This window comes from Lepisosteus oculatus, chromosome 3 (genome assembly GCF_040954835.1).
Source record: "Lepisosteus oculatus isolate fLepOcu1 chromosome 3, fLepOcu1.hap2, whole genome shotgun sequence".
NCBI classification, from domain to species: Eukaryota; Metazoa; Chordata; class Actinopteri; order Semionotiformes; family Lepisosteidae; genus Lepisosteus; species Lepisosteus oculatus.
The window spans coordinates 9,319,771-9,342,675 of NC_090698.1; the positions used below are offsets into that span (position 1 = coordinate 9,319,771).

The following is a 22,905-nucleotide window of genomic DNA, read 5'->3' on the forward strand; positions in this document are numbered from 1 at the left end:
GCACCCCAGGATAGACGGTTTGTCCCCTGAAAAAGCTGACATTAATGACAGACACAACTAAAAAAAAAAAGAAAAAACACCCCTTTATGAACTTGACCTATTGAAAATTCACCCAGACTGCTAGTACACTGTTAGTTCGTGTTCTGGAGAATAAAAAGAAGAAGCGCTAGTTCAGTAGATATTTTAAAAGTTTATTTTTTCCCGTCAATATAGCACGATTCCCAGTATATTGCCTACAGGTTATGCGATTCCAACCCCCCGCCCCCTCCATCTCTCCAGCTCCCCGGAGCTGCCCCGGATGACGGATGACGTCAACAGGCCATCTTTGTTCTCAGAGCCCAGCGCCTGTGTTTTTTTTTTTCCCAATATCCCTACAGCTCGAGCGCCTGGACCCATCCGCGCGCGAGGCAGCCATCCTCTCCCATCGATTTGCACGGTAGAAACTGAATAAATAAGACCGAAGACGGGGACAGGACCACCGCCTACAATATAAAGGGACACATCAGCGACCGCAGCGGGGGAACATAAAATACAAACATCGACAAAATCTGAACAGAATATTTAAAAAAAATATATTGACACCTATTCACAAGAAAAATAATCTAGAACGCCAGAAGCATATACTTAACAGACCACAAACGAGATGTGAGTACGAATAATTGGTTTTGCATGTAGGCGTTAGGTATAATATATATATATATTTGTATTTAATTGTCTGCTAAATGAGGATTTTCACAGGCGGGCGAGATGCAATGAATACACCCCAGGCTGCCCTACCCCTGCCCTCTCTCCGAATTGCCAGAAAGGGTCAGATAACGGGGCGGCAGAGTGGATATTTTCCGAGTGTCCTTTTATTTCACCACCGTATGAGAGGACAGAGAGAAATAATGAAGCGTCTTGTTTAAACGCAGTACTGTGTCACTCCGGACAGAACCAGCCCTTCGCGTTGTGTTGTACAGGAGCCGAGAAATGTTTGTAATTATTGTCACTTTTAATTTTGTTTTCCCCCCTAATCATCTCTTAGAAATACGCTTTCCTTTCGGCGAACAACACAAGCCTCTCTCGCCATCTCACGTGGGTTGGATGTAAACCATTTGTGTCGGGTTTCTAGCCGATTTTCTTCGGCGTTTTGAGTCGCAAAACAAGCGGCTTAGACGACTCCCTGCGCTGGTTTGCGAGAAGCGAGCGGGGGTCGCGGTTTTGGGTCAAGACGTTGATGGCGTTTGTGCCGACAGCGCTGTGGTTCCCTGTCTTACATGGGGGCGATATCCCGGGGTAATCGCGGCGCCCGTTCGTGGGCTTGTGTAGGGCTGTCACGGGAGGACGGAGAGGGGGCTGGGTGTGCGGTTCTGGACGGTCCGGGCGCCAGTGGACCGCATCCCCACCGAGGAAGGACTCCGTGTTTCCCGGCCGATCAGGGCCGGCTGCTGGGATTTCGGGATGGCGATATCACCCCCGGTCTCGACAGGTTGATCGCGACAGGGGAAGGAAAAGCAGTCTGGTTTGGATGCAGCCCGGTGCTCCTGACTGCGATGTGTTCGCCCACAGCTACACTGTAATGTAGCTCGGAAAGATGGACAGAAGACTCGACCTGACAGGTTTTCCGCTGCCCGTCGTTGTAATAAGGGATCTGGTTGCTTAGGCGTCCACTCTGATATTTGTTTTTGAAAGGGAGCAAACATGACTGTTTCAGAGGAGCACAATTTATATAAGATGTCAGAAATATGGAGGATGAGGGTGATGGTGATGACGATGATGGTGATGATGATGACGGGCAGAACGCTGTCATTTATAGCGCTGGCGACCGGGGGCTCGTGTCGGTCGTCCGCCGCCTCAGGTGACGGATCGGGAGCAGAGAGCGGACCGGCGGCCGGAGTCGGTTCTGTGAGCTTCACCGATCCAAAACGAGCGTGGAGCCGCAGGGATCGGGCGTGATTATGGAAATTTAACGATATATTTTTTTTTTAAAGAGGGGGTATTTTTGTATTCAGCGCTTCGTGAATGTGATTGTAATGTGATTGAGCGTGCAGGTTTTTTTTTTTGATGAATCACGCTTCTCGAATGAGCTACCCCCCTCCTCCTCCTCCTCCTCGCCCCCCCCGTCTCTCTCACCCTCTCTCCGGTTTAACGGAGAGGTAGGGCTCCACCATCCAGCCCACGACGCACTCGGGTGTATCCGCGCCGCCCCGAGAAGATGAGGTGTTGTCTTTTTAAAACCGGACACCCGAGGAGTACACGGGGGGGGTCGCGCCGGGTGGGCGGGCGGAAAGAGCTAACTTGTCATTCTCAGGCCCCGGGGTGTGAGTGTGCGCAGATCCCCCCATCTCCGCGTCCTGTCCCCTGCCTCCTGCCTCTCGCCTCTTCTTGCGTTGTAGCTCTCTGTCCGTCACTTACACGCCACTAATCTGCATGCAATCACAGCAAAGACAGGTTGCTCTTGCCTGGTATGTTCTCTGTGCCTTTGTTTACATGTGTCCATCCATATCTCTCAAAATATCAAGGGTGCCCTGTCTCGAATACACTTGGGCGAGAAGATCGCCGATATGTACCTGCAATACACACCTGAAATGCCGCACCGCATTTTTTTGGTTTTGTTTTCGCGGTGAGGTTGCGGCGTGTACTTCTGTATAAAAGCAAACCTCTCGTTCTGGGGATCCGTCTCTGACGTGACGCGTTCCTGCGTAGGGCACGAGAGCGCAGCTCGCCTCTCGCCTCTCGCCGGCGGGCGGGAGTGCGCGCCCGTGCGCGGCGCGTGTTGGCAGGGCCAGGCTCCGCTCTTCCAAGATGGCTGTGGCGTCAAACCCCTTGAGCAGCGCGGGGAGGAGGGGAGGGGGGGTGTTGTGTTTTTATTTCTTGGAAGAGGACGGATTTGCCGTCTAAAAATAGCTCGAGACGCGAATAGTGGTAGATCTGGAATCAAATGAAAGCAGAGGAATGAACACAATTTTATCAGAAGTCCAGTGGTATAGGTCCTGTGACAGTAACCCATGGCTATTTCACTTGGGGATTTCCGTATGAGCAGCATCTGGCTTTTGAGCAACACACCAAAGAAGAGGTTTAGTGTGGATTTTACACAGCACTCTGCACTGTGGGATTAACGTGACACCACTTAGAGGTGACCTTTATTCGGAATTCTGTCTCCCCCGGCTGGCTGGACTGTGTCATGGCGGGTCTTGCGCCAGAAGGCTCATGTTTACCATATTAATCACACAGCCAGTTGTCTGATGTTTTATTGGTAGTCACAGTCACAGGGATAGACTCTTATAGTCCCTGTGGAGTCCAGTACACTGACACAGCCCAGTCACAGGGCTCTAGACTCTTACAGTCCCTGTGGAGTCCAGTACACTGACACAGCCCAGTCACAGGGCTCTAGACTCTCACAGTCCCTGTGGAGTCCAGCACACTGACACAGCCCAGTCACAGGGCTCTAGACTCTTACAGTCCCTGTGGAGTCCAGTACACTGACACAGCCCAGTCACAGGGCTCTAGACTCTCACAGTCCCTGTGGAGTCCAGTACACTGACACAGCCCAGTCACAGGGATAGACTCTCACAGTCCCTGTGGAGTCCAGCACACTGACACAGCCCAGTCACAGGGCTCTAGACTCTCACGGTCCCTGTGGAGTCCAGCACACTGACACAGCCCAGTCACAGGGCTCTAGACTCTTACAGTCCCTGTGGAGTCCAGCACACTGACACAGCCCAGTCACAGGGCTCTAGACTCTCACAGTCCCTGTGGAGTCCGGCACACTGGCGCAGCCCAGTCACAGGGCTCTAGACTCTCACAGTCCCTGTGGAGTCCAGCACACTGACACAGCCCAGTCACAGGGCTCTAGACTCTCACAGTCCCTGTGGAGTCCAGCACACTGACACAGCCCAGTCACAGGGCTCTAGACTAGATTTATATAGGGTTTGGTTATTGTAGGTCCATACTTCCAGTGGAAAAGCCAAATTCCTGCCATCATTTTATGCTTTAAAGAAGAGAACAAGAATCCAAAGGACATTTACAAACATGTTTTTAGAGTGTTCACAGGTATCCAAAAGCTTGACCGATTTCAGGCTTAGTTGAAAGTCATGAATGTTGCTGACTCTACTTCATTTTTCCAATTGACAAAGAGGCCCACTGCTAGAATGGGAGTAGTGGCTTCTCCTGGTTGCCGCTCCCTGAGATGATGATGATCAGTTTGTGCTTTGACTGGGCTGGCATTCTGCTTCCATGAGAACGTCTGTTCTAACTGGTTGGCAGGCTGTGGTGTGGCTCTGCTGTGTCCTGCGCGAATGTGTGATAACCCCTGTTTTGACTGTTTGATTGACAGGTCTGCCCCGGCTGCCGCCCCAGCTGCTGCACCTGGAGAAGGGGGAGCTCCACCTGCCCCCCAGCAGCCCCCCAACCTCACCAGCAACCGACGCCTGCAGCAGACGCAGGCCCAGGTGGACGAGGTGAGCGGGCAGACGAGCGCATGGGCTGGCCGTGACAGACTCGCCCCCCGACAGACTGACTTGGCTCTCCTTGCTTTGACGGTCCTTCACGAACGCGCTGGCGGATCTCACGTGCTGAAACACCCGCAGATGTATGGGGATTCGCAGACACCAACAGACAGACTGAAGCTCTGAGCCATGCACTGATACAGAGAGTTTAGACCCAGTCAGATGTGCGGAGTGCTCAGATGCACTAATAGACCGACACAGGAATTGTCTCGAGTGGGAAGGGTGACAGCAGTAGATCCTGTACTGAGAGATTTGCCACTTCCTGTGGAGTCCAGTACACTGACACAGCCCAGTCACAGGGCTCTAGACTCTCACAGTCCCTGTGGAGTCCAGCACACTGACACAGCCCAGTCACAGGGCTCTAGACTCTCACAGTCCCTGTGGAGTCCAGTACACTGACACAGCCCAGTCACAGGGCTCTAGACTCTCACAGTCCCTGTGGAGTCCAGCACACTGACACAGCCCAGTCACAGGGCTCTAGACTCTCACAGTCCCTGTGGAGTCCAGCACACTGACACAGCCCAGTCACAGGGCTCTAGACTCTCACAGTCCCTGTGGAGTCCAGTACACTGACACAGCCCAGTCACAGGGCTCTAGACTCTCACAGTCCCTGTGGAGTCCAGTACACTGACACAGCCCAGTCACAGGGCTCTAGACTCTCACAGTCCCTGTGGAGTCCAGCACACTGACACAGCCCAGTCACAGGGCTCTAGACTCTCACAGTCCCTGTGGAGTCCAGTACACTGACACAGCCCAGTCACAGGGCTCTAGACTCTCACAGTCCCTGTGGAGTCCAGCACACTGACACAGCCCAGTCACAGGGCTCTAGACTCTCACAGTCCCTGTGGAGTCCAGTACACTGACACAGCCCAGTCACAGGGCTCTAGACTCTCACAGTCACTCTGGAGTCCAGTACACTGACTATGTGCAACTTCATTTTAATCTAAGTGAGCAAGAGTCACAAAGGGTGGCAGGAGCAGTAAACAATCTGCTCAGCCACAATGAGACCCTGGTGTCCTACAAGAGACAGCTGGAAATGGTCCTCTGATCAATTAGCTACAGACCACAAAAACTGTCCGGAAGTGCCGAATGGCCTCTCGTATGTGTCCTGCCTTCTTGAGTCGGCGGCTGCATCACCAGCGGCGCTCTGCCTCTCCGGCTGTCCCCGCAGGTGGTGGACATCATGCGCGTGAACGTGGACAAGGTCCTGGAGCGCGACCAGAAGCTGTCGGAGCTGGATGACCGGGCCGACGCGCTGCAGGCCGGGGCCTCGCAGTTCGAGACCAGCGCTGCCAAGCTGAAGCGCAAGTACTGGTGGAAGAACCTGAAGGTGAGGGGAGCCACTGTGGCAGGTGATAGCTGATATAATAATAATAAAGCCTTACACTTATACATATATATATAGCGCTTTTCTGGACACTCCACTCAAAGCGCTTTACAGGTCATAGGGATCCCTTCCACCACCACCAGTGTGCAGTCCCACCTGGATGATGCACCAGTACTCTCCCCACACACCAGCTCTCAGTGGGGAGGAGAACAGAGTGATGAAGCCAGTTCAGAGAGGGGGATTATTAGGAGGCCATGACTGATAAAGATCAGGGGGAAATGTGGCCAAGACACTTGGGTTAACACCCCTACCAGATTCGAGAAACACCCTGAGATATCTAATGACCACACAGAGTCAGGACCTCGGTTTTATGTCTCATGTGAAGGACGGCGCCTTTTTACAATAGAGGGTCCCCGTCACTATACTTTGGCATTAGGACCCACACAGACCACAGGGTGAGCGCCCCCTGCTCGCCCCACTAACACCTCTTCCAGCAGCAGCCTTAGCTTTCCCAGAAGTCTCCCATCCAGGTAATGACCAGGCTCACACCTGCTGAGCTTCTGTGGGCTTCCAGTCGTGAGGTGCAGGGTATTATGGCTGGTGTCAGTTATGACCCCCCTAAACTAAAGTCCTGCCAGAAATGTGGTCGCGCAAAGCAGCAAGCAGGGTGCTGAATGTCACAAAACCACTCGCGCTAGAGATCAGCTGAGCCCTCGTCTCTGCCCTAGAGCAGAGGTTACTGAAGCAGCAGTCACACTGTATGTCTTGTTACCAGGAGGCAAGGTAGCTGTGGCCTGGCTTATCCCAGCTGTCTAGCTCCAGAAGGTTGCTGCTGGAAGAGGTGTTAGTGGGGCCAGCAGGGGGCGCTCACCCTGTGGTCCACGTGGGTCCTAATGCCCCAGTATAGTGATGGGGACACTATACTGTAAAAAGGTGCCGTCCTTCGGATGAGACGTAAAACCGAGGTCCTGACTCTCTGTGGTCGTTAAAAATCCCAGGGCGTTTCTCGAAAAGAGTAGGGGTGTAACCCCGGCGTCCTGGCCAAATTTCCCATTGGCCTTAACCAATCATGGCCTCCTAATAATCCCCATCTATGAATTGGCTTCATTACTCTCTGCTCTCCTCCCCACTAATAGCTGATGTGTGGTGAGCGTTCTGGCGCACTATGGCTGCCGTCGCATCATCCAGGTGGATGCTGCACATTGGTGGTGGTGGAGGGGAGACCCCATTACCTGTAAAGCGCTTTGAGTGGAGTGTCCAGAAAAGCGCTATATAAGTGTAAGCAATTATTATTATTATTATTATTATTAAGATCAGCTTCTCTGCATTTCTTTGGTTTTGACTATTTGTGCATCTTAGCAGAATAGTGTCAACAGTTTTCAAAGAATGGCTTTGAACAACCAGTTTTTTTTTCCCTCTCTTAGATGATGATCATTCTCGGGGTGATATGTGCAATTATCCTCATCATCGTCATTGGTAAGAGTGCACTGTTTCTTGTACAGGGTGACAATGAGAGCAGAGGGACAGCAGTGGCTTTTGCAGTGTCTACAGTACAGTCAGGTGTGACCATGTGTGTGCTGGTGAATTCAGAGTGAGTGTGAGAGGAGAGGGACAGCAGTGGGTCTAGCAGTGTCTACAGTACAGTCAGGTGTGACAGTGTGTGTGTGTGTGCTGGTGAATTCAGGGGGAGTGAGAGAGGAGAGGGACAGCAGATGCTCTAGCAGTGTCTACAGTACAGTCAGGTGTGACAGTGTGTTTGTGTGCTGGTGAATTCAGGGTGAGTGTGAGAGGAGAGGGACAGCAGTAGCTCTAGCAGTGTCTACAGTACAGTCAGGTGTGACAGTGTGTGTGTGTGCTGGTGAATTCAGGGGGAGTGTGAGAGGAGAGGGACAGCAGTGGGTTATTTCTAACCAAACGTGAACTGGATTGAACCGTCACTCCCTTCTCTCTGCAGTCTACTTCAGTACCTAGTCTGGCTCCCGTTCACTGCTCCCATCAGCGATCTCTTGTCTTGGAGAAAAACTCGCCGGAAAAAACGAAGGAACGAATGACTGACCACCCGACCGACCACCAGAATCTTCCACGTCCCTCCCACTGCCCCCCGAAATCTCCTCGGCTCTCCCAGCCCAGCGTGTGTCTCTGTGCACCCCTGTCCTTGTAAATATCCCCGCTTTTCTTATCTATTCGTATTTCCAGAAAAGAAACAAGGTAATGACCACAGCGATTATTGTTATATATGAAATATATATATATATTGTTTTTTGTAGAGTCTTATTCTTAGATAATGTTTCTAGAGGTGTATTTTTCTTTGCATCAGAGTTGACTGCCTACTAAGTCTGGATATCTCTTGTTTTCTCTTCCTCTGGTTGGAGAAGCTGATGTTCCTCACTCTCTGTCTTCTGCTGTGTACTGCGTTCACAGGAATTGCGTTAATAACTGCCTTTTGTTCTTTTCAACTGAGGTAGCAGAGGCTTTGGTTAATGTACCAGCGATCTGTCTTTCTCTCTCCTCTCTGTCCCTCTTTCTCTCTCCAGAACTTTTGGAAAGCTACCATGCTTTTCCTGTCTTGTTTCAGACAGCGTCTATCTGTCTACCTACTAGTCTTTGGAAAGAGATTTCTCTCTCTCGTTCTTGATTCATTTGAAACTGCCACATTAGAAAAAGGACCAATGTATGTAGCTGATTTTTTTTTTTATTTGAATTCCGTATTTGTTAATAGATTTTTGTGGTTTATATTTTTCTGTCTCTTATCTCTCTGACATTCCTCAATAATGGTGTGATATGCTGTCTATATATGTATAAACATGTTTTAAAAAGAATATATATATACACACGGCGAAGGAGTGGAAACTCACAGTCACTGCAAAGGCAACACCGGCTGTTCACAGCGAGATCTGAACCAGAGCCCCGCCGTTCTGCACTACAACAGCAAACGGAAATAAATAGCCCCCCCCCCCCCCCACCCCTTCTTTTCATGTCCTGGGGCCACTTCAAACGAATGAAGTGTGTGTGGGTGTGGGGGGAGGGGGGGGGGCACGTTCGGAATCCGAACCCCTCTTTTTGACAGCCAGAGGCAATTGAGACTCCATCGTGTCTCGGCGACCTCGTTGGCAGAGCTCCGCAACCCTGCCCCCTTAACGGAGCCAATTGAAAGTCCTGTGCGACCACAGACAGGGGTATCTATATATGTATTCAGAAAGCTAAAACATTCCTGTCCACAGCTTGTGACCTTATAGATGAAGAACATATATATATATACACACCAAGACTCACTCAGGTGGCATAAATACTCGTCACCACCTGTGCCTAATTGTACAACACCTGCGAACGGCATCGGTGGATTCATCTGTTGGTTCGTGGGAGGGGGCGCAGGGCGACCTTTGGGGGTCAGCTAGCTCCTTGTTACTTCATTGAGCCCCTAACTGATTGGAACGGACACTTTTCTGAAGCAGCCAGGAGTCCAGGGCAGACATAACTATAGCCCCTCTCGTATCTCACGCTGGGATCCTTGCTCGTGCATTAAGGGTGAGGTACACGGCGTGTTCAGCTGTACTTGCCAGTGAAACCTCTTTGGAGGACTGAGCAGCGATTAGTCTAGATGTTGTAGGGAGATGACTAGCTTGTGTCAGAGAGCTCACTTCAAGTCCCGTGCGGTAATGTGGAGCCCAGCCGCAACGACAACCAGGAGGCCCAGGGTCCTCCAGGCCTGGGGTTGCCCATAAATCTGCCCGAGAGAGATCTGTGGGCGGCCGTAAGTCTAAAGCACAATGAAATCATGCTAAAAGCATGGTAAAGGCCTGGAGGAGGTACAAGGTTGAACCCACAAAATCAGGACTGAAACACTGGGGGGGGGAGGGATTTAATGGAATAATCGATTTTTATTGATTTTTATTGATCATTACAAAGTTGGATCGGCTGCACACCAGGACTGAAATGGTGCACCTCTGGGTTTAACCGAGAGCCACAAACACAGAAGATCTGGCCATTCCTGAGCCCCAGGCAAGGAACCTGTACGTTCCAGACAAGCCCTGAAGCTGTTCTCACTCGCGGTGGTAGTGCTCCCTCTGCTCTCTCTCCCCAGGAACAGATTTTAGGATCCCCAATTATTTTTGTTGTGCGCGGGCGAACGGACAGCTCGATCAGGGAGCCCGTTATTTTTGGACTTGCCGGTAGCCTGTTGGCTGTTGTGCGGGGCGGGTACGCTGCCGCTGAGCTGGGGAAAGACGTGACATCGAGGAGTATGGTCTCTTCTTGCTCCTTTCACCCTTCCGGGTTCTCGTCTTCCCACATCCGTCAGTTTCTGTTTCCGTACGGCCTGGACATTCCCGTCACGTTCATCCTTCCTCCACGTCCTCCACGTTGCCGTCGCCATCCTCGCCCGTGCCTAGGCAGTGTGGCCCTGAGTTCCATTTACTGCAGGCTCCTGGGAGGAGGAGGAGGAGGGGGAGAGACATAGTTCTTGATAGGTGATGACAGAGGCAGGAAGTACACGCAGTGTTTACACTGCGGGAGGATTTCTCCGAAGGATCCATTGAGAACTCCCTGGAGTGCCATTTGGGATTGTTAAGAAGATATCTTTGGAGGAACTGTATAGGATGCCCGTAGCAGTGAGGAGCCTGTTGGCATGTCTGGTAGCTTCCTTGAGGGTTCTCCCAAATAAAAACTGACTTCCTGCGCCGGGCTGGCGTGACCCGGGACCCGCAAATGTCCTATAGCCGGCCCTTCTGCGTTGTCTCTCCTTTCTTTCCTCGGTCTCTCCATCTTTCTTCTGGTGGCAGGAGATCATTTCCTCTATCCCTCTCCCCTGCTCAGCAGGGCTCTGTATCAGGAGAGCGCAGCAGTCAGATGTCTCTCTGTGGGGGACGTGCCACAACGCTGGCTCTCTCGCGTTTGCAGTGCGAAGCCTGCAGTGCCTCAGAGCTTGGCAGGCAAGGGTATGGAGTTCCCATGACAACCAACCGGGATCGCAGGAGGTGGGGCTGGGGGCGGGAACGGAAGAGCTAGTAGCCAATAAGAACTCTCAAAAACAGTGGAGGCGGGGTTCTGTGCCTGCCCACTCTCCCTGCCCATATATAAAGCACATGTCCTGGATTATTAGTGATGGAGCACAGAGGAGGAGGGTGGACTCCTACTCTGTTTACCCCCTAAGGCTTCATATGATGCCCTTTTTAGAAGACTACTCTTCCTCCCATTTCCCCTCTCCTGTGTTTTGTACTCTGCCCTTCTCGCGCTCTCTCCCTGACTCTGTCATTTCGCCTCGCCTCATTGGCATGTTCCTCTTGGCTGCAGGCTGTCACCAAATCTCTAACTGCACTACCAACAGCCACCAAGACGTTGTGCTCAGTCTGAAATATATATATGTGTTCTTCCGTTAAGCTGTGGACCCCTATACTTCAGGATTTCTATCTGTGACTTAAATTGCTGAGATCTTGCATGTTTTTTTAGATTTTTATTTTTGTAGCGTAGTGACAGACGAGCCTGCGGTCAGGCGCGGCCTCACTGCCTCTTTCAGCCAGCGCGGTTTTCGGCAGGGGCGGGGTCGCTCTGGAGGGGCTGCGGCGAGACCGTTCAAGATCGACGGGGCGGGACGCCGGCCAGCGAGCGGGTGGGGGTGGGGGGTGATGGGAGCAGCAGACTGCGATTCCCGTCGTGGGCTTCGCGCGGCGTCCAAGCTTCCGAACAGCGGCTTTTAACGGTTTGCGATCGGAGAGATTCCGGGAATGACGCCGACGCCAGATTGGGGGGGGCTGGGGCAGCCTGCCCGATGGCACCGCCCGCGTGGCGGCACTTGTAACCGGTTCCGGTCTTGGAGTGCCGGGGCTGGAGAGAACCCGCTCTCCAGAACTCGGAATCGGGGGCCCTGTTGGACTGGAGGTGGGATCGGGATGGAATAGCTGGAGGTGGGATCAAGGAAAGCCGGAAACTTGTGAGCGCAATCCGGTCTGGGCATTGTGTGGAGGAGTTAACCAGTGTCAGCCTGACAGGAAGTTAACAAACAGCTAGACTGATAGGTTGGCTGGGACTGTCATTCGGATCCCATCTGCTCCAGAAAGCAAACAGATACAGATGCAACCAAACTTGCTAGCTGTGGGATTTGCTTCTGATTTAATACAGGAGTCGAGGTTCTCGGTTGCACTGCAGAGCTAACTCAGAAGGCCCCATGTGAAAGCTTTCGGCTTTCTCTTGAAATCCCATTACCCCACCTGGGCTCTTACTCCTAGGGTACCCATCAGTCTGATATTTGACGTGCGTCCTTCTGTCTGAACCAGGGGCTGCTGCCTTCTGAGCGTCAGAGCCACGTGATCGCGTGCTGGTTGGTCTCACGCCAGCAGAGGAGTAAGTTGTGTCAAGGTCTTGTGGTTTTAAATTGACCCGCAGGGATTGATCGATAGCGTCAACCTTATTAAAGAGTGATGATAAAAGCATTCCAAAATCGGACAGCGTGGATTGTCCCAGCTGTAATGTGCTTGTATACCAGTAGGGGGCGCACAAGCAATTACTACATTGCCTGTCTATGGCTGATCCGGTTGCTGACGTGGTAGGAGTGGAGACGGAGGGGGGGTTAGGGGGTATTGGCGTTACTTGCAATCCAGCTCCAGAGCGATCCCTTCGGAAAACAGCGCAGGCGTCCGGGAAGACGCAGTGACACGTTAGCCCTCGGAAGTTTGTCCCGGAAGCAGCTGCACTTTCCAAAAAAAAACGGAGAAAGCCAAACTGAAATTGCGAGCTTGATTCTGCTCGAATTAAAAACATGAAAGTTGCAACGGCCATACGTAACTCTCATATCAAACCGATTACCTGTAAATGAAACAATTGCGATCCAGTCGAGGGACACCTGCTCGTAGTGACAGTGATAGCACAAACCTTATTACCCTGGATCCCTGTGTGTGTGTACGTTATGCTACTGATGGCAACAGCAACACCAAACGTGTCCTAATCTTCGTCGCTGTTCAGCAAAACACAAAAAACAAAAAAACTGTGTGTATGATGTTGTGTTGTTGGGGGGGAGGGGAGGGGTGGGTATTTGGGAGGAGCCCCGGTCTTGTCTGGAGGGGAGATCTAAAAAAAAAAATCCCAAGATCTGTAGTCAGATCTGTAAAAATAAGGAAAATCAACATGGAAAAGCATAATTCAGACAGGCAAATAGAGGGGCTCCTCGCGGGTCTTTCTCATCTCAGGCTAAGGTGACGTAGGACCCGAGCAGGTTCCTCTCACAGATCAGGGGTTGTCCTGAGTGTGCTTGACGATGGGGGGGGGGACGTCTAAAACAGAGTTGATGTATTTTTGTGTCTCAGTGTGTGAGGGACAGAAACAGGTTGGCGAATGTGGTTCTTTTACCCCTGACTGGAAGAAAAATTCCTTGGCTCCATGATCTGGAGGGAAACCACTGGAGGCTGGGAAAATGGATCCAGAGGGATATGAAATCCGCATTCCTCATCTGTGACTGTTTATTTTTATTATTATTTATTATTTTTACAATGGTGTGGGTTTATGCTTTAATGCTCCAACATACAGGTATTGCTTTTCGGGGGACACGTGGTTGGATAGAAGTGCGGAGACGAGTTTTACCTGCAGAAGTCCAGATGCTTTGTTCGCCCCAAGGACGCATTGAACGGCGTCGCTTGTGAGCCCGTAGGAATGGCGCAGATTTAGCCTGCTGACCGGCACCCGAACCATCTCTGCGGCCTTGAAACCATTTCCTGGTTTGCGCTGAATCCCATGACGTAACGATGACGTTGGTGTAGCGGTCAGGAGCGCCCGACCGCGCTCGCCCCGAACAAGCTTCGGTCGTAAAAAAAAAACAGGAAGCCGGTTTAAGATTGACGCAACACTGGTAGAAAAGATCAGCGCAAGCCTTTGGGACTAAAAATAATAGCAAACGTCTATCATTTCAATCCAGAGGTCCCTAGCAGCGGGGACCCTTAGGGTGACCACTGGTAGCCGGTCAGCAAGTGAATTTGGCTATCCGCGAGATTATATATTCTTCTTTTAATGTCTATGCCACAATGCATTCTGGTACTTGTAGTGTCTTTTACAGAGGGCTGTACGCATTTTGTGAATATAAAATCTTGTTTTGAAAACTGGAGCTACCATTGCCATTTTGGTGTGACTGTATTGGTAACTGTTGTTATTTATTTTTACTTCTTTTGGGGCTTAAAGGGCATTAGCCTACATTACCCACAATCCCTTGCCTTCAAGGAGGGATCAGGCTAGAGGGTTCTGGGTAATGTATGTTTTTAGCTTTAGATTTTCTTTTCCCTTTTGGGTTGGATCTTTAACACAAAATATAACCGCAGCAACAACTTAATACAGAAATGTCAAAACAACACAAAAGATATTTGATGAACAGACATTTCAAATAAATGAGAATCGTGTCGGACAATGATTAATATCAAGAAAAGATTTAAAAATATATATATAAATACAAATGACCTGTGTTTATTGTTATGAGTTAGAAAAAAACTGTATCTGTAACAACAAAAATAAAATGGTGTGTGTTTGAAAACAAATGGAAAAATGAAATAAAAAATAAAAATCAATTAAAAAAAAGACTGAAGCAGCCCAAAATGCACCTGAGTCCTGATTTTGGATCCTGATAGAGCAGAATCACACCGGAGTGAAATCAGTGGGATTTTCTCACAGCTGCTACAGGTAGGACACAGCACCAAGCACAAACCTGAGCACGCACTAACACCCCAGTGCAGCGTGTGCATCATACAGTGCCTGCTGCTGAAGCTTGTGCAGAACACATTCGGGGTTGCTGTGGGGAATTCCAGCTCGGGGTATCTCTCTCGCTCACCCTCTCTCCTCTCTCATTTCCATTTCAAAGTGCTCTGTTGGCCTCTCCAGGTGTTCCCAGTCCTGGGCCTGGTGGCCCCAGCTTACCTGCTGGGTTTTGCTCCAGTCCAGCTCTCGGCAACATAACTGAACCTTTGGTTGGAATTATGTCTCCGCCTCTCCTGTCTCAAGCACAGGAGCACAGGCTCCCCTTTCGGTATTGCTCATTTCGTGTGTCCAGGCTGTGGTCACTGAGCCTGTCCTCTCTGGACAGCCAGGTCTGTCTGTGGGTTTCTTTGTCCAGGCTGTGGTCATTGAGCCTGTCCTCTAAGGGTTTTGGACTCGGGGTTCTCAGTCTGGCACCGAGACAGGATCAGTGCTGAAGCTCAGAGCTCTCAGTAGCTGGAGATGAGGCTGGATCTGCAACTCGGGATCCTCTGTATCTGTAGCTGAGGCTGGTTCAGTGCTGTTACACTCAGGGCTCTCTGTGTCTGGGGCTGAGGCGGGTTCAGTCCTGTCAGACCCAGGGCTCTTGATCTCTGGGGCAGTATCAGGTGCATTGTTTGTGGATACTGTCAAGAGTCCCTGCCCTGTCTCTCAGTGTTAAGGTATGGAGGTTTTCCAGGCTCAGCACTCCTGGCCCATGGGCTCTCCTGCCTACCCACGCAGACCTTGTCACCATCAATCACTGATCAATCAATTTGATCAGCAGTCAAACACTGCCTCTAAACCGGATTCAGATCTATACTATTTTGTATTAGCAGCAGCCTAATGCATACCTCTGTTAATATGTGTCCCAGCCTGTGTTAATACTAATCGGGTACAGATGGCTGTAGATAAGATGGGAGAACAGGAGTGAAAAACTCTCTCTTCGTCTGTGCGTCTCCCTCTGTAAGGCAGCTGTGTCAGCATTATTAGAGAGGATGTTATTTAACTTGTTGCGTAACACCTTATAACACTACAGCTCAGCCAGAGCACAGAGGCGCACCTACGCCGGAGGGCGGGGGGAGAGGGGTGAGACTGCCGATCTGAAAGAGACGTGCCCGATTGACACATTACCCCCATTATTACACATCGATTTATAGGCTGCGGTTCTAGGGCGGAAATCGGACGCAGGCGTGCAAGTGCACGTATAGGTAAAAGACCGCAAGCGTAGCGTGAGGCTCCGCGCTGGCAGACCAGCCTCGGGAGGCGCTTGCGTCCGTCTGTCGCAGGGAGCGTGAGCTAGAGAGCGGCCTCCAGCGGCAGCCGGGTGCCATTACAGCCCTGCTCTTCCTATAAAGCAGCTTTCCCGGAGAAAGAGCGGAGCAGAAACGCGCGGTTACTTAACGGAATCCTGCACCGCACCTCCCCAGGGAAATCAGTCCGTCTGTCCACCCATCCAGCAGGTGCTGGCGCAAATTGAAACCCCCCTGGCCGTCCCTCTGATCCGCCCCGGGCTTTCACAGTGCTGTCAACCAGACTCCTTGCATCGCAGCGGTCTGATCCAGTCCGGGTTTTACTGCCCTGCCCGTCTTGACTTCCAAGGCCCAGCGCTTTGCCGAGATGAGAAGGACCGCGGTGAAGTAGGAGGCCCATTAACTGTCCAGCGGGACCACAGCTGCGGAGTTTAGTGGAACGGGCGCGTCGGATGACCTGCAGTAGACAGTGGAGGGCCCGGACAATTTGGGAAGCACTGAATAAAGTGGAATTGTCCTGGGAAGGTCCCCCCGCTGTAGAAATGCGCGTCACTGCACCCAGTAAAGAACAAGCCTCCTACCCAGTGCTTCCAGTCTACTGGGATCAGGTCCTGCTCGGTGTAGCTGCGTGTTCAGGTACTGACTTGGGTTTTTTTTTCCCAGATACAGCCAGTGAATTTATTGATCTCCCTCCCAACCCCAGCCTGTCATGCCAACACACACACACGTGAATTTGATTCTCCTGCGCGTCGTCCTTTGAGCTCGAACCTGCTGCCAAGGGGTGATCAGACAAAACCGCGAGGAGGGGGCAGATCAGACCGAAAGGAGGCGGGAGGAAAGAGAAACATCGGGGGGGAACAAGCTCAAACACAGGGAGAACATGCAAACTCCACACAGACGGTGCCCGTTTCACGGGCAGAGCGGTGGCTCTGTGGCTCAGGATCTGTGCCTGTGGCTGGAAGGTTGCTGGTTCGTATCCCACAGCCGGCAGAGAAATTCTACTCCGTTGGGCCCCTAAGCAAGGCCCTTGACCCCAGCTGCTCTAGGGGCGCAGTAAAGATGGCTGACCCTGCGCTCTGACCCCAAGCTTCTCTCCCTGTCTGTGTGTCTCATGTGTGCCTGTTCCTCCTGCAGTCCACTCCTCCACAAAGGGTTTACTGCATTGATCCTGCTAATCAATGAGATCATCAAGGCAGGAGGGAAATTGGATTGGGGCGGGGGGGGGGAGCCCGGAGCTGGAGATTTGAGGGTCTCCAAGATGAGACCCTCACACGTGCTCTAATTGTGGGCATTCGTGTTCACACTGGGGCTTGAGCTAGAGTTTCTGCCTGTGGAATCTGTACTGCAGCGGCTCTTGTGTAAATTCGGATCCTCCTGCACGTCAGTTCCATCCATTTCCGGTTTTATAAGGCTGTCGGGCAGACTCCTGTTTGGCAGTAGTCGGATCCAGTCCGGGTTTTACTGCACCGTCGGTCTGACTTCCAAAGCTCAGCTCTTTGCACCTGAAGCCGGTGAGAAGGGACTGCTGTGAACTAGGAGGTCCATTAACGGTGCAGTGGGACTAGATTCTGGTCCTGAAGGGTCCGTGTGTCTTCAGCAGAGTTCTTAATCTCACTGAGGCTTCAGTGAGCCGTTTGATTTATCCTCCTTGATTATCACTTTCAAACCTGATGCCGTCTTCAAGAAACGACTCTGCTGCTTGACTCACTGTTGTGGAGGAATGTAGAGGACAGACCTCCAGCTTGCTAGCCAGGGAATGGGAATACTTGTGCTTCCCTCTCTTGTCCCTGAAGCGCTCTTGATAGACCAGTTTGCGATGTCCAGTCTCACGCGGGAATGTCCTCGCACTCCCAGACATGGGAAAACGCAGCTCTGTGGTCTGCAGCATTGCATCCCACACGTCAGAATGAGGGTAAGTAGGAGATCCTGAAACCAGGAACCCTGGTTGAAATAAACAGATGTAAAACAAATCTCTTCTCTGGCGCCTCCTTGAGGTCAGAGTGGCATAATGCGCAGGTCACTCAAGGTGAAGACGATCTGTAGAGTTAGGGCTTCAGTGGTGATGGTGACCCCAGCAATCTGCCTGTTTTCAATCCAGCTGAAGTTTCTGGTGCTCAGTTAAACCCTTCACTAAGCAAGTAGTTGCATTAATTAGCTCCTTTTCTCTGCTGATAAAAAAGTTAATTCACAGAGGCCTAACGCCTAAAATATGGTTTTAATTAATGGTTCAATAAAGTAATTAGGTGCTTGGCTGGAACACAAACCAGCAGACAGGAGAGTTATGAGAACATGGAGGTTATGAAGACCAACCACACAGGTGCTCCTCGCGGCCAGTCCTGCCCGGCTCCCAGTGCGCCTGCGTTCACCAGAGCACTCCGGCGTCCGCGTGCCGCCAGCCGGTGGGCTGGGATTGAGCGGTGACGTCACCCAACGGGCCCGAGGTCTCACGTGGAACTCTGCATGCTGAGCTCCTCTCCTACCGTACTCACTCGAAGAGCAAGGACCACCAAGGGCTCGAGGGTTGCGGTAGCTCCAGCCCAAGCACAAGAAAAAGCATGTAAAAAAAAAACTGGCGACTTTCAGGGGTTTGTATGCAGTGCGTCTTAAATTAGAACAAATGCAACAGAATAAAATACTTGGACTAATTTGAGTCTTCCCATATATTCATTACTACTTTTATGAAGTAATGCAAAAACGTGGTTTTCCTTTTCAGAAGAGCAACCATGTCGTTATTTCAAGCTATATGCACGTTTTAAGTTGTTTGCCTAGTCTTTTACACTAACCATTATAATTAATAGCAGGTTTTCAGACTAATAATTAAAGTTTGAAGATGCAGTTGCTGTTCGTACGACCATTAGTGACTACCATTAAAAATGATTACATTATATATAGCGCCTCAGCTAAAATCCTTTCACCGTATTCACACGTTGGGGGTGACTGTAAACCTCGTCTCGTTGCTGTTGCTGGGATCAAGTTGTTTCGAGTTTTTTAATATGCGCCCGTTTACGAAGCATTACGGCGTGTGGTCTGACAGACCTGCTCTCCAAATGTAGGGCTATGCCTTCCAGCAGGGCTCCGGTGCAGGCAGGCTGCAACGTGACACACACAGCCCAGCACATGCCGCACCGCCCCCGCCGACCAATGGGGTTCCTGGGGGGCGTGGCGAGGCCGGACTAGGGCCGCGGGGGAACCAATAGGGATGGAAGAGGGCGGGGTGGAAGGGTGCATTCACGTGGAGTTCTGCGTGTATTGTGGCGTGGAGGAGCAGTGTGCTTGTTGTGGAACAGACACTGAAAAGGTGTTACTGTGGAAAGGAGCTACGAATGCGCTTGGATGCTGGACGGTGACCGAGTTTTATAAAACACACATATACTGACCCCCCCTTCGAGGACCGACCGGGACACAGAAGCCTGGTGTTTAACGCGTTGAACACGAAGGTAAGCGAGATGGCTTCTGCGCTTGCAGTCTGGGTGTTTACTGCAGAAATGTTTACGATTTCTCCAGGACAGTTTCGCTGCGCTGGTGGCAGTTTTTTTCTGCTTTTGTGATAAACGTGTGTGTTCGGAAGAGATCTGCTGGGGGGGTGACTTAGTACGGCCTCCTTCTCGGGCAAGAAAGCAGTGGGCTTTATGCGTTAACTGATCGCTAACTATGCAGACTGCGTTTGGTTTTGCTGCTGGGAACGTTCCCTCGCCTCTTTCTCGATTGGGCGGTGTAAATAACTCTGTCCGGGCACACGACCATTCGCGCAGGGTCCAACGGGACTGTGTCGCTTAGGGAGCGGCCCCTAGTCGTGACCAGTCACCCCTGGCAGCCCGGCAGATATTAAACCCCGTCAGCACTGCAGCGCCTCGCTGCGTAAGCTGGAAGAGCTTGGCTCGGTGTCCGGTTGGCGCTGCCGCCTGTTCTCATGAGGCGCAGGAGCGGAATCCAAGCTTGTTTTTGTTTTCTTCAGGGGGCGGGGATGTGTGTGCGGGGTGGGGGGGGCATTCTGTGTCGTGCCCAGTGGCTGGAGGCTGCAGGCTCGGCGATCGCCCCGGTTTCTGGAAACAGGAAGTGACCACGCCGCCGCGAGCTGCAACCGGATCGCGAGCGCCTGCCCCTCTTCCCCCCCCCCCGCGAGTGTTTCTAAACACTTTCGGCTTCGCGTTCACAGCAAAACCATGGCGGCGGAGATGATGTCCGGACCAGTGCGGCCTGGTTGTGTCACTTAGGCCTACTGTCAAACCTCTCCGACAGGAGGCGTCAGCTGAGCGAGTTTGGTTACAGTTGAGCGAACCGACACATGAGATCGCTGGAGATAGGAAAGCTCGTGCCTCGCAGGTGTTTCAAGACGTGCGGTCCTCTTCTCTTTGTCTCGCACAGGCCCTCGTGTAATAATAATAATAATAATAATAATAATAAACTTTATTTTATATAGCGCCTTTAAAGGTGGCTTCTCAAAGCGCTTTACAGGATGACAATAACAATAAATAAGAAGACTAAGTCACCAAAAGGTCACCAAAAGGTCATATGAGTCAGCATTTGGGAAGCGTTTTAAAAACAAGACGGCGAGATCGCTTGGTGGTGGTGGTTGGGGGTGGATGTCCCGGAACAGCCTAGTTTCCTCCAGGTGGCACCTTGTGCAGCACGCCGCGGTTCGCTGCGAGGGTATATGGTCATCATCATCGTCACTGGGTGTTAGATTTGGTCTAAGCCTTCTACTTTGGACAAGCTTTTAAGCTGTCGGGTGTCATTCTGATGCGGTACAACGTCAGGTGTTCTCCTGAAGGTGCCCGGGCAGTACCTGACAGGTGTCAAGTGTTTCCCTGAAGAACGAAGAGATGGCTTGTTATTAAACGCACTTATAGTAGACTAAATGCTAAGTAACCAGAGGTCTCTTTAAAGCAGGGTTGTCCAGTCCTAGTCCTGGCGGGGTCAGTGTGTCTGCAGTGTCTCCTGGTCTCTTAAAAGCAGGGTTGTCCAGTCCTAGTCCTGGAGGGGTCAGTGTGTCTGCAATCTCTCCAGGGATCTTTAATGCAGAAGCACCTGGACAGGTGGGAGAGGGTGTTAATTCGGTCCAGTTAGGGCTGTTACCTGCTGGCACAGTTCGTTAGGAGCTGACAGCTGAGATGGAATGAACACCCGGAAACACACCACAGCTCCAGGATCAGGACTGGATTTGCGGAATGTCACCACTTCCAGCGCGATGTTCGGGCAGAGGTGTTCAGGTCACGCCGCGGATCTCCAGATGGTTCATACGCGCCGTCGCGGTGCTCGAGCCCTGGGGATCTGCTGATGCATTGTGGGAACCATTTCACCTTACCCAAGAAGCGGGGTTGTTTCCGTGTGGAAAATCAAGAAGCCCGCGACTTGAGAAAAGTTTCTTTTGGCCGTCTGGATCCCGCCTTTGTTCTCCCATCTGGTTATAGGCGTGCCTTGATTGGGGTGAGATTTGTCCGCCTCACCTTTTTACACAATTAAAAATAGCCCTTGTTTCAGTCTTATTGGTAGAGGTGGCTACAACTCTCCAAAGTTGCTTCTCACCCGCACCGTGCAAGACTAGTACCTTGATTTCCCCACGAAATGGTCCACACACGTCTCTGATCGGCGGGACGCGCTCGTCTGCCTCGGGTTCCTGCACTTATCCGCCAAGGGGAGGGGCGACCTGCACCGCGGTGACGTCATGCTCGCCCTTGTGGCTGGTGTTCGTACACGAGACACTGCCGCCAAGCTGTGCGAAGCAGTTAATTCGGTCACCGCGGCTGATAAGCATCTGTGACCCGCAGTAATTCGGCGAAAGTCGAGAATAATTTCAAGAAAGTGTGCCTCGGGGCACACTGTCATGCGCCAGTCATATTCAAGAGTGTCTGTATTAACAAGGTCGCAGAGAATACTGCAGAAAACTAAGAATCTTTACTGGTTCTTAGTATGACTGGGCTGCTGGCTTGCAGTTGATAGCTGAGTTATTGTTACCGACATCGCAAATAAACAGTTATAGCTTGTTCTCCTGAGCTACGAGATTCTCCTGCAACCGCAACTAAAACAAAAGTGCAGTTTTAAGGTATATGAATAGGTAAAACTAAGACTATAATTACTAATTATTTGAAGTTGTTTAACAGTGGAGAACAGCCCGATATATTGGCGGTGCCTCCCGCAGTGCTGTGGTTTACGAATTGCAAAGCAGCTCAGAACTGTTCTGTAATTAGTTATGTAACTTCTTACCGAAAGCGATACTCTGGAACTCTGGATGGCCGAAATCGCGGTTAAAAATCTACATATATTAAGGGGAGGCATTTGAATTTGAAAGTAGATTGTAGGTGAGACTGAAAGCTCAAAATGTTCCCCGTTTTAAGATCCGCGGTTGTCCTGCACAAGCGCGCGCTCATGCGTGATTCTGCTCATGCGCGGTGGCTGGAGATGTCACACCCGAACAGCGGGGATCAGGCCGTGGTACTGCCTCTGGAAATCACAGCGCAGCGCTGACGTGCCTGATCAGTTTCACTACTAAGGGTCAGCGCAACACGTAGAGGCCTGACCCTAACAATAATCATATCTGAGAGATCGACTCGGTTCCAGTAGATCACACGCTGGGCTGCTGCTCTCCTGAGGTTGCTCCCCCAGTAGGACTGGAAGCCGTTCTGATTCCGGCAGGTGCGATCGCTGCCTGGATTTGTAAGTCGTGGAAGTGTGAGAGAAAGGCAACGCCTGAGCACGGTGACCCAGAAATACTAAACTCAAAGAAAGATGAGTCTTCCTGAATGTTGTTTCCCTCGGTCCGCTCTCGACCGAGTACCCCCGTCTCCTCCGCTGCAGGTCGGCGGAGCCTCCGCTAGAGGGCGCATCGGCTCCAGTTCAGATCCAGAACCAGCAGGTTTGCTGTGGGTTTGTGTGAAGGCGTTTGCCATCGGTACCGCGGTGTGATGTGCCAGTGTAATTCTTTCTTCTTCACGAACGGGGGGGTCAGTTTATTGTGGATTGAGATTTTTGTCAAAGTCTTTTGACTGGCTGCTCCTGTGATGCGGATTGTCACGCATGTGCACCCAGACCATGTCAGGATCAGGGTGGATATGTAGGAAATTTGCCCATGGCGGCAGTTAATTTATTCAAGTTTGCCGGAACGGATTGCAAGATGCCCCGTGTGTCTCGAGGTAGA

At 51.4% G+C, this 22,905-nt stretch overlaps 2 protein-coding genes across 3 annotated transcripts in view; both read left to right on the forward strand.

The window, feature by feature from the left end:
• Window positions 1-324: 324 nt before the first annotated feature.
• On the forward strand, window positions 325-14,382 carry vamp2 (vesicle-associated membrane protein 2). The gene is made up of 5 exons (XM_015340564.2): window positions 325-645; window positions 4,316-4,439; window positions 5,659-5,817; window positions 7,239-7,290; window positions 7,769-14,382. Coding segments are annotated over exons 1-5 (354 nt in total). The 5' UTR covers window positions 325-643; the 3' UTR covers window positions 7,786-14,382.
• Window positions 14,383-19,001: 4,619 nt separating this feature from the next.
• per1b (period circadian clock 1b) overlaps window positions 19,002-22,905 on the forward strand; it is a 29,216-nt gene continuing 25,312 nt past the window's right edge. Inside the window, exon 1 of one of the 2 annotated variants that reach the window (XM_069186668.1) lies at window positions 19,002-19,207. The gene's annotated coding sequence lies outside the window, so the exon portion shown is untranslated. The remainder of the gene's footprint in view (window positions 19,208-22,905) is intronic. The other variant, XM_069186667.1, reaches the window with a different exon arrangement.